The 11,754-nt window shown below is 38.9% G+C and overlaps 1 protein-coding gene across 2 annotated transcripts; it reads left to right on the top strand.

The window, feature by feature from the left end:
* Positions 1-3,968: 3,968 nt before the first annotated feature.
* Positions 3,969-11,330, top strand: klhdc4 (kelch domain containing 4). 2 transcript variants are annotated; one of them, XM_077516492.1, is made up of 14 exons: positions 3,969-4,117; positions 4,389-4,499; positions 4,657-4,748; positions 4,999-5,077; positions 5,206-5,304; positions 5,465-5,601; positions 5,752-5,844; positions 5,981-6,143; positions 6,457-6,535; positions 6,622-6,830; positions 8,311-8,539; positions 9,167-9,346; positions 9,461-9,571; positions 9,766-11,330. In XM_077516492.1, exons 2-14 carry the CDS (start codon positions 4,401-4,403, stop codon positions 9,945-9,947), a joined length of 1,752 nt encoding a protein of 583 aa, XP_077372618.1. In that variant the 5' UTR covers positions 3,969-4,117; positions 4,389-4,400; the 3' UTR covers positions 9,948-11,330. The 2 variants fall into 2 exon arrangements, with proteins under 2 accessions (XP_077372618.1, XP_077372616.1); XM_077516490.1 differs by lacking the exon at positions 3,969-4,117 and having other exon boundaries at positions 4,163-4,499.
* The last annotated feature ends 424 nt before the right edge of the window (positions 11,331-11,754 follow it).

The raw sequence follows: 11,754 nt of genomic DNA, 5'->3' as shown, positions 1-11,754 counted from the left end.
TTCGAACTTTGTTTACATGGCTAAAGTTTATGGCAATGCCTCCTTTTTCTCTAACCTGGCAACAGCCAGAAGGATACCTCTCCACAGTAATTTGGTCGGGAAAAGCCGAGCTGATTGGACGATGCGACATTCTACACGTTTGTTTTAACCAATCACGGCCACTGATGAAAATGCGTTTTGTGACCGTTCGTCGTTCTTGTCGAAGCGCCCCTTGCTGTTCAACATTCAACAAGGAAACGGTGAGTAATTCTGCAAGAACAGAATTAATTGTAGCGTCCATTTGTCCATGTTAGGTTTGTTTGTTAGCCCCGGCATCGGCGCTGGCTTCCTGGTTTCATCACAGTTGCATATCCCGCCCCCAAACACAATGTCACTCTGTGATTGGTCGGTGGTTCGGGAACGGCAGTTATCTGCGGGAGCGGTACAAGACATATTCTCCAAAGTTTGTGAACTCACAAATCCCGCCAGAATTCATCTTGCGAGAGCAAGGTTACTTTTTCTTTGGTTTAAACTGACTTTGATGGCAATAGGCTGCCGTTGCACAATGTGCTAGTGGTTGGCATGTCTGCCTCACTATTAGGAGAATGTGGGTTAGAATCTCAACTCAGGCCATCCAGAGGCTCCCATCCATATTTACAAAACAAAAACATCCATGTGAGGTTAATTTAACACGCTAAATTGTCCTTAGGTGTGAATGTGACTGTGAATGCATGTTTGCCCACACTACAGTATATGCGTGTCCTGCTATTGGCTTGCTTTTGCTCACTCTGATGAAGACTGCAGAAAATGAATGGATGGACATAGCAACACAAAATACACCAAATTTGATGATGTTTATTATTCCCATTCACTTTGTTTGTTCACATTGTCTCACAAAGAAAGAGAGGAAACCAGACAGGACACAGTGGGCGTAATACATCAAGCAGTCTGGGATGGTCCATGCAGGACAGACACTGATGTGTATTCACTCCCCAGTAGAAACACAAACACATGAAGTGACATTTACAAGCAAGACACACATACAAGGAAGCTCAAATACATCTGATGTATCAGCAAGTTAAAATGGATTGAGTGTGTGGAATGTGCGTGTTGAGAGTGAGACACACATCCGACCCACAGGTGCAGCACCCCTCCCCAAAACCCTGACCACAAACAGTATAAAGTTTGCCAGCAATTGCATTAAACTGACTTCAACCTGTTCCAATCATTTTTATTTGATTATTTACATGGGAAAACAACACATAAATATTATCTTTACATATATGTTCTATCGTCCACCACTCGTCTAAACACAGCATTCTGGTTAATATTGTGTTGGTGGAATACGCAGCAAAATGTACCCATTTTAATTCATCTCAGAGGCGGCCATTTTGCCACTTTCTGTTTATTAAAAATGACATAACGGTGCCCAGGGGCAAACAAAACTAGCGTCACGTGATCAAACTCAGAAAACATTTGATCTTTGACGATTCGATTTTTGACGATTCGATCTTTGACGATTCGATCACGATTCGATTTTTGCCGATTCGATCTTCGCCGATTCGATTTTTTTTTTTTTTTGAATTTTTTTTTTTTTTTTTGCCGATTCGATCTTTGACGATTCGATCTTTGACGATTCGATCACGATTCGATTTTTGACGATTCGATCTTCGACGATGCGATTTTTTTAGCCGATTCGATGTTGTTGTTGTTTTTTTGCCGATTCGATGTTTTTTTTTTTGGGGGGCGATTTGATTTTTTGGCGATTCGATTTATTTATTTTTTTTTGGGGCGATTCTATTTTTTGGGTGATACGACTTTTTTTGACGATTCGATTTTTTGGGGTGATTTGATTTTTTGGGTGATTCGAGTTTTTTTTGACGATTCGATTTTTTTGGTGATTCGACTTTTTTTGCCGATTCGATCTTTGACGATTCGATTTTTTTTGGGTGATTCGACTTTTTTTGACGATTCGATTTTTTTTGGTGATTAGTTTTTTTTTTTTGACGATTCGATTTTTGACGATTCGATATTCGGCGATTCGATTTTTTTGCCGATTCGCTGTTTTTTTTGACGATTCGATCTTTGATGATTTGATTTTTGACGATGCGATCTTTGACGATTCGATCTTTTTTTGACGATTCGATCTTCGACGATGCGATTCTTTTGCCGATTTGATTTTTTTTGCCGATTCGATTTTTCAAAAAAGCGAATCGTCAAAAATCGAATCGGCAAAAAATCGAATCGGCAAAAAAAACAAAAAAAACAAAACGAATCGTCAAAAAAAATCAAACCGTCAAAAAAAATAAAATAAAAAATTATCGAATCGTCAAATATCGAATCACCGAAAATCGAATCGTGAGCGAATCGTCAAAGATCGAATCGGCAACAATCGAATCGTGATCGAATCGTCAAAGATCGAATCGTCAGAAATCGAATCGTCAAAGATCGAATCGTGATCAAATCGTCAAAGATCGAACCGTGAAAGATCGAATCGTCCATGATCGAATCGTCAAAGATCGAATCGAGATCGAATCGTCTGAGATCGTCAACTAAAAAAATCTAGATAAAGTGGAATTCCCAAATGTGAATTATTATTATTATTATTATTATTATTATTATTATTATTATTATTATTATTAGGGGTGTTAAAAAAAATCGATTCGCCGATATATCGCGATACTACATCGCGCGATTCTCGAATCGATTCAATAAGGGCAGAATCGATTTTTTTTTTTTTTTTTTAGGATTCACACCTTGAGCATGGAAGAATGTTATATGAACGGAACATTAAGCCTTAATATTTTATTTTAATGCTGTTCAAACATGAAACAGATTACAACCTCTATAAGACTGAAATTTCAGATAAATAAATAATACATTTTCATATAAATCTTACACTCTACAAGCTTACTGATTAGTATTTTCTAAATTTGAATGAAAAAAAATCGCAACAATCGACTTATAAATTCGTATCGGGATTAATCGTATCGAATCGAATCGTGACCTGTGAATCGTGATACGAATCGAATCGTCAGGTACTAGGCAATTCACACCCCTAATTATTATTATTATTATTATTAATAATAATAATAATAATATTAGTGCTAGCAGTATTTTTGCATTACTGATTTAAAAAAAATATATATTTTGGTTTGGTTTTGGTTGTCCTGCGACTGTATGAAGTGTTAAACAGTTTTGTCTTTATTGCTAAACGTGAGATTTCTATTGCGGCGAGCAGCCATTTGTCCTGTAAATCACACTGTTAAGAAAAAACCAAAATAAAACAAAGGACAACGATGAGAGTCCAGATGATAATCGATCACGGGGGAGACAGCCTCTGTGATTTGTCTTCAGAAGCCGAGCAGCTGAACATGTGTGAAACTTTGCCAGAGTCGTCGGATCAGAGATGGCCGATCTGAGGCGGTTGATTGATGGCTCACGAAGGCATTGTTTTGGCGCTCCTCCGTGTATTTGCCTGTATCTAGGCTGCGAGAGTGATGGGAGTCTGCAGACGGCTCCAACTTGTCTGATTCGTAGGAAAGGTTCACGCTCTGCTTGTCGGTGCCTTTAAAAAAAAAAAAATATATATATATATTATTGATGCTGGCTTTTATTCTCTTGCAGAACAATAACGCACAGCACTCAAATTGTATCACTCGCGCCAGACGTTAAAGCCCCAGTGTATAGCTCACGACCGCCATCTATCGGTCAAACAAGAGAATGCAATGAAAAACACGCGTAGTAGGTAAATTAAAGAGTTACATTAAAAAAAAAAAAAAAAAAAAAAAAAAAAAACATCGTGAAAAATTATCGAGTGAAGTACAAGTTAAAAGTAGCCAGAAAAGTAAAGACTGAAATAAAGAAAAACATGTCTGGATAATTACGTGGCTGGATGATATTGAGTTAGATTGCAACATATTCCTCCGATACGCTAAGCGGCGCTGTTACATTTAGTCAATTACAGTAGTTGCATCAAGTTCCGGCAGGAACACCATAGAGTAATACGACATAGCAGTTTCAGCTGCGTGCTTACGTGCCTGAAGATAGTGGGGGCAACGTGTCAGTTTGTAGACAACTTGTGAAGTAAATGTTAACTTGGAGTAAAACCATGAAAGTCGATTGAGAAATCGACAAGGTATGCATAATTGTTTTTTGGTAATGTACATGTTCGATGGGAAGTTGGGAACGTGATCCCCTCCAGCGCGGCCGTCTTGTGGGCACGTCGCTTAGCCGGACTGCTACAACTTACTGGCGCATGTGCTGAGTATCTAGCCGGCGCCGTATCTGTAGTTAGTGCTTCCGGAAGCAAAGCCAGCTGGTGACGGTTCGCATTGGATTTTGGTGAACATGTGGGGAGATTGTATGTCGGACAATTTAAGGTACTAATTGATTATAACTGAATACAGTCACCCGCAGCCATGGGGAAAAAATGCAAAAATGAAAAGAAGGTGAAGGGAGCAGAGAAGACTGCTGCCAAAATGGAGAAAAAGGTTTCCAAGAGGTCCAAACGTGAAGAGGTGACAACATAACACAACACTTCTAGTTCTCGAGCTCATTTTGTCATGCTTAAAATTTAACTGAATTAAATGCTGTAGAAAGCCAATTTAAACATTAGCGTATTTGGTGGTGCAAGTCAATTTACTAATTATTCTATAATAATAATAATAATTCTAGGAAGATTTGGAGGCTCTGATCGCTGAATTTCAGAGCATGGATGCCAAGAAGACTCAGGTAGTAGAGACGGCATGTCCTCCTCCATCAGCAAGGTGAGCTTGCAGTGTCAGTGACATAATGCCATGAAATATAACCACATCACACAACCACCACTACTGAAAAATGACGCCATTTCACAAACATTGCAATCCATCAAGCAAATCACAAAATGTACTCTCAAAATGGGACCCTTTTTTTTTTTAACATATATTAATTTGAAAGCCTTTTTAATTTTTTATTTTATTTTTTATTTGCACTGATTTAACTTGTGGGGTCAGTAATGTCGCTTCATGATTTTCACAGATTGAGTGCATCACTTTGTGCTCATCCAGAGAAAGATGAGCTCATCCTGTTTGGTGGTGAATTCTTTAATGGAAAGAAGGTAATATTAAAAAATAAAATACTTTTTTTTTTTTTCTTTCAGTAAAGCTCAATTGATACCATTTATTTGCTTTGTGTTTGTCATGGAATGGACTTTCAATCTAGTAACTTGTTTTTTGTTTTTTGCAGACATACCTGTACAATGATCTGTTTTTCTACAACATTAAAAAGAACAGCTGGGTTAAGTCCGAGATCCCCAACCCTCCTCCCCCACGATGCTCTCACCAGGTACGTCACAGTCACACATACTCTGCTGACTAACCACTCTTACAGTATCTCAACATTGCAAAGGTTCATTGCGACAACTGATATTACTATAATGTTTTCAAAAAGTATATCTAAGTTCGACACAATCCTTCCCCGCTATGTGTACCATTGCCTCCCTCAGGCGGTGGCAGTCTCTCAAGGTGGGGGCCAGCTGTGGGTGTTTGGAGGAGAGTTTGCATCTCCTAATGGGGAACAATTCTACCACTACAAGGACCTTTGGGTGCTGCACCTTGCTACGCATACCTGGGAGAATATCAAGTACGACAGGCTCGGTTAACAGCCTATTGCTCGTTGAGTTTGATTTAGCTTGCCTTCTGTAGGAAGGCTGACCCTAATAGTAAATTGAAGTTGATTAAGACACTTTTTGGGAGTTATCAGCACAGGTTAACCTTTAATGCGTTTGTCTAGAGCACCCGGTGGTCCATCGGGTCGCAGTGGCCACCGGATGGCTCTCAGTAGAAGACAACTGCTGGTGTTTGGAGGTTTCCATGAGAGCACCAGGTGAGCACGATGTTAAGCTAGCTTGACTTAACACACATCAGCTGTCAATTTTCATTCATTTTTGACACAGTTTCTCCAACAAATTTTCCATTCCTCTGTTTTCTTTCTTCAATGACACGTTTTCCACCTCACACAGAGATTTTATCTACTACAACGACATCTGTTTGTTCTCCCTGGACACTTTCTCTTGGTCACGCCTCTCTGTGTCAGGCGTGGGCCCCTCGCCTCGCTCCGCCTGCCAGATGACCTCGACACCTGATGGCTCTGGTGTCATCATCTATGGAGGATACTCCAAACAGGTATGTGTGTGTGTGTGATTATGATTGCAGAGATTATTTTATTTTATTTTTTTGCTCGGTCTTCCACAATTTGAGTTGCAAATCTGCTTCAGATGCGCCGCCACCCAATAGGTCGAAAAAAATGGACCGACTAGACTACTGTAATGCCTTAGCAGCTGGACAAACAAACGCGCAAATACAAATTGAAGGCAGTGAATTAAGACAAATTGAGTTAAGAGCTTGGTCATGTAACAAATTAAACTTGTAAGTTAAGCTACTGCTGTAAATGTAAATGCAATCTCCAAATGCTCTAATAGCTGCAATGTTCACATAGAGACTGAAAAAGGACATTGAGAGGGGAACTATCCACTCTGACATGTTCCTCCTCAAGCAAGAGAGTAAAGATGGCCAAGGTATGACCAACTTATGCACAATGTAGCCATCTTGTTTGACTATGAATCCTATTATTTTCATTGTTATACACGTCTGTGTTTTCCAGAGAAGTGGACATGGTCCAAATTGAGCCCCTCAGGAAACAAGCCGCCCCCCCGCTCTGGCTTCTCCATGGCGGTGGGCCCAGCAGGGCGCGCCGTGTTGTTCGGCGGGGTTTGTGATGAGGAAGAGGAGGAAACGCTGGAAGGTGACTTCTACAACGACCTCTACTTGTACGACACGGTGAAGAACCGCTGGTATCCCGCTCAACTCAAGGTGAGCTGATATCAACAGACCGCTTGAATCCATAGTGAAAAATGACAAATGCAACAAACTCTTTGTTGTGGGGGATACATTCAGAGTTAAAGTAATTGATAGCGTGTGCTTGCTTCAAGATGTTTGTTTATGACTCCCAGTTCAAGTTTACTGTAAAACTGTCACATACAGAAAAAAGATAATTAACCATTGTATAAATAAACATCAAAATATTAAATCAAACCAGGTTTATAATAGTTTTGGAATTTTCATTTTAGTTTTTATTTTGTTTTGAGTTTTTTTTTTTTTTTGCAATTTTGTTAGATTCAGTTGGTTTTCAGAAAGTGTTTGTTAGTTATTAGTTTGACTTGTCTACAAAATGCTTAGTTTTATTTTTAATATTTTTATACAGAAGTGTGGAATTGCCAATATGGAGTAAACATTTTTGACATACTTGTACACTAGATGCTAACAACTTTTTTTTTTCCACCCCATAATGCCACAGGGTGTTTTGACTTCCGCAGCCTCATACCCCGTGGAATTTGGGGTAAAAAAAAAAAAAAAAAGTCAATATGTTGTGGTATTGTTGCCAAGGAAAGTAGCTATTGGCTGTCCTAAAAGTCGCTAGAAGTTGCTAAATGGCATCATCGCCTTATTTGGTTAATTGGCAATTTGCATGTCATTGCAATGGACCCGTAGGAAAGAGGAAAAACATTGCGGGAGAGGCAAAAAGTGGGCAAAAAAGCCCATCCTAAATATGTTTAGAACTATAAATTAACTTTCTCTTGGTTTGTTGTTGTTTTTTGCCTTTGAAATGGGACATCACTTCTCAAAATAACTTCATGACTTAAATGCTTTGTGCTACACACACATTATATAAACCAATCTTGTAATGTATTGCTAAATGCTAGAATATCGTATTTAATCAAGACTGTTATTCATAGACTCAGTCTCCAGAACACTAAGAGACAAAGAGTTGCTAGATTTGTTGCTAGTCGCTTTTGACAAAAAAGAAGTCACCAGGAGGGAGGCTTTGGAAAGTTGCCAGATTTAAGAGAAAGTTGCCAAGTTGGCATCACTGCCCTGTGGAATTATGGGGGGAAAAAATGCCAAATTTTCTTTGCGTTACAGCCAAAATAAATACAGTACATTTAAGATCACCTTAGAAATAAACCCAAAAGGCTCCTTTATTAAATTAATTGCTAAAGATGAAATTAAAGGACATTTTTATTATGTATAGTAGTTTGTTTGTTAATTTTGTCAATGTCAAGTGCTATTTCAGTTAGCTTTCTTTCTTAAACACATTTTCTTTATTTTATTATGTTAATGAAAAGAATTTTTCAATTTTAGTTTATTTTGTTAACTAAAATAACATTGGTCTGTATAATGAAAAAAAAAAAATTAACGAAAAAATAATTGCTTAATAATATACAAAATATTGGCTGCATAAATATAGATGGGGAACATGAACACAATTGACATCTGTTGGTCTGTCTCTCAGGGTAACAAGCCAGACAAGAAGAAACGTCGGCGAGGGAAGAAGGAGGAAGTCGGCGGGGAGGCGGCAGATAAGGAGAAAGAAGACGACGCTCCCACGGGGCCCACTGAGGTCATCAAGGAGATCGTTACAGAAGACGGCACAGTGATGACCATCAAGGAAGTAATCCCCGGAGCTCAGGAGGCGGAGGATGCCATTGATGATGATGAAGAGGAGGAAGAAGAAGAGGATGGTACGATCGAATGCACACCCTCACGGGATTGCAATCTCGCGTCAACTGTCAGCCAATGAGATTCAGCGGATTTGTTTTCTTGTCATTTTCTTCAGAGGTTGTTGCCATTGTTGAGGAAAGAACACAATCGATTTCTTACCAGACGTGAGGTCAGATTAGCTTCCCCTTGTTAGTAGTCTGCTAGGGAAAAACTTTTAAGCATTATGCAATGATATATCTTATTAATAGTGATTTGAATCTAACAAGAACAAGAGAATCAGTTATACACCTTTAAACTAACCTCTATAATTTAGTCCTAACTTAAGTATGCATGCTGACTCCTAAAATATAATGAGAAACTCCATAGAGTGGCTAACGGAAATTAGCATAGATTTGACAGTAGAGTGGTTAGTGAAAATTTGTATGTAAATGACGCTCAATGAAAAAATGAAAACCCCAAAAATTCTTTAAAAAAACAAAACAAAACAAAAGACGGGGCCCCCTGTAATTTAATTTAATTTAATTAATGAATTAATTTATGTATTTATTCATTTTTAATTTATTTTTAATTTATTTTTTATAATAATTACAACATGTGAAACAGTGACAATCTTTTGCACTGTTTTGATGTTTCCTATTCCGATTCAGAATCGGCCCTCGTGGAGCCCTGCCCACGGTCCAGCGCCATGGCAACGGTGCGTCAGGGCAAGCTCTTTCTTTACGGCGGCATGTTTGAGGTGGGCAGTCGCCAGTTCACCTTGAACGACTTCTACTGTCTGGACCTTCACAAGATGGACCAGTGGGAGGTCTTGGTTGAAATGGATCCCAGTGAGTCAGCCAATTAGGAAAAACTCATTTGTCGAGACCACCGTGGAAGTCCCGTAACCAAGCGTCATTATTCGTCTTGAGTTTTCACAGGGTTTTATGATTCACTCTCTTTAGAGACCCAAGAATGGCTGGAAGAGTCTGAGTCAGAGGACGACGATGAGGAAGAGGAGGCGGGAGGAGGAGCAGAGGGAGGCGAAGAAGAGGAAGAGGATTCTGATGAGGAAGGCAAGGGATTATTGGTCCTCTATTTTGTTCTGTTGGTTTTACGTAGCAAAAATCGCAAAGTTCTTCATGGTTAAAATAAATGAAAGCAGTAATAGCACATAGCACATCTCGCTGGACATTGCAGGATTTTCCCTCTTGATGAGCAGACTTCAGTGTAGCATCAAACAAAATGAGATTAATTTGTCTTTGTCCAGAAGTTGAGCACCCAGCAGCGAATGACGGGGAGACGCTGACAGATTACCAGGCCCGCACAGAGCAGTACTGGACAGGACTCGCACGCACCAATATGGGTGCGGATGCCAAGGACAAAAAAGTTGCCAAGGTCGCCCTAGTTATGGCTAAAGTCTTCTATGAAGACCACACGGGGGACGTTTGAGTGACTTCAACCACTCTTTGTAAAATACATGATGTGCATGTTTTATGTTGTATTGAACTTTTAGTGTAAATTGCTCAGAGGTGTGACTGCAATTGTTTCCTTTCAAGCAATTGAATGTTAAACTGCATTATTTGTCAGGAACAGCAGGGGGCGACTAGTGGCTGTGGAAAATATGGACAGTGGTGGGTAGGGGCATCAAGCAAATTTTGGTGACCCTGACAGAACCGGTACTTGCCTCATACTGTATACTCATGATACAATACAATAAAGATTAATTACTATACATACTTAGCAAATTAACATTGGTAAAATATGTGCAGTGCAGTAAAATGGTTTCACCAATTACAGAGGCTAAAACTCAAAAGGCAAAGGTTGTGTTTGTTTAATTGTATTTATCAAATTTGTACTGGCGAGCGTCTGTCAAGGTACCAGCCAGGACCACCATTAATGTGAGACCCTGAGTAAAGTATAGGAACAAGAAACTAGGGCTTTGTATTGATTCTAATTTCCTCAATTGATTTGATTTCAATTCAAAAGAGTTCAGTTTGATTCAACCAATTTGCTTCACTTCAATCTGATATTGATTACGACATGATAAAAACTCCACTACAAATTTTGTTGCGGTAGTAACTGGTTGAATTATTACATCAAGTAATGTGTTCTAATCACTTGTGTTACAAAAACATTGACATTAGCAAGGATGACATGAAAATAATTTCATAATTCTAATTCAATATTTGCTACTAAATTAAAAAGATTCTGAATTGTCTTAAAGTGCAAGTGTAAGTTAGGTCTTTCATAAATGTAATAAAATACTTCAAGTGAACAGTTAAATTTCAAGAAAACAGTAAGATGCAAGAAAAACAGGCCTTTAAGATTCTATTTTCTTAAGAATTTATGGGAAAAAGAGAAAGTAATTGATTCTTGGTTTTATGAATTGATATCAGGCTTTAAAAGGAAAATCAATTTGATCGTGATTATTCAATTATTATTATTTTTTAAACCGAACCCAACAAGAAACGGTAAAGGTTCATGTTCATGTTGTACATTTTGGGGTTTGTCTCCAGTATAATCTATTTTATAATAAAAGGAAATCTCCTGCCAGAAATGTTTCCTTATTGAGGAATGAATTAGTGCAACATATCAAAAAAGGGAGCTGGGATAGGATCAAGCGCTATGCGAACCTGAACAAGCCTGCAGGTAGATTTGTCTTTTGCTGATTAGCGTTTTTGTCAGTTCAGTTAATTGATTAACGTAAATCTCAAAATCTATCACCATTACCGCGTTATGCAAGAATATTCAACCCCATGTGTGTGAGGAAAGATGATCCTTTGGTGAAATATATTTTTACATTTGAATAAATAAAATCTCACCTGACTAGGAGGACCAAGTCCACATTTCTTTACACTGTTCACACATTTCAATATCACATCTCACTTGCTTTTCACCAAGTGAGACTTGCATTCTTTTCACTTCATTGCAAGTAAACATTGTTGCAGTCAGTGAATTCAAGTACAAGTGGGAGACAGGAGCGGCAAGCAGTGGAAAGATGACATGAGAGAGGAGGAGAGGAACAAAGAATGCAGAAGGTGGTGAGGACAAAGTGCGCGACGTGTCAGAGGAGACATCAATCACTGGTTGAGCAGCAGTCTATCCCGCTCTGACCTATTTTATTCTCCATCAGCATGCTGAATGAGGGAAGAGAAAAGGCTGATGAATAATAGAGGAGAGATGGATGAGAATGAGGCTCTCTTCCAATCTCCCTCCGTTATAGCCCCCGTTCTTCCCACTCCTGCGTTCCCCCTTT

Source organism: Festucalex cinctus, chromosome 3, assembly GCF_051991245.1.
Source record: "Festucalex cinctus isolate MCC-2025b chromosome 3, RoL_Fcin_1.0, whole genome shotgun sequence".
Taxonomy (NCBI): domain Eukaryota; kingdom Metazoa; phylum Chordata; class Actinopteri; order Syngnathiformes; family Syngnathidae; genus Festucalex; species Festucalex cinctus.
Note: the sequence above shows the minus strand (reverse complement) of the source record. Positions and strands in the feature narration are given on the sequence as shown.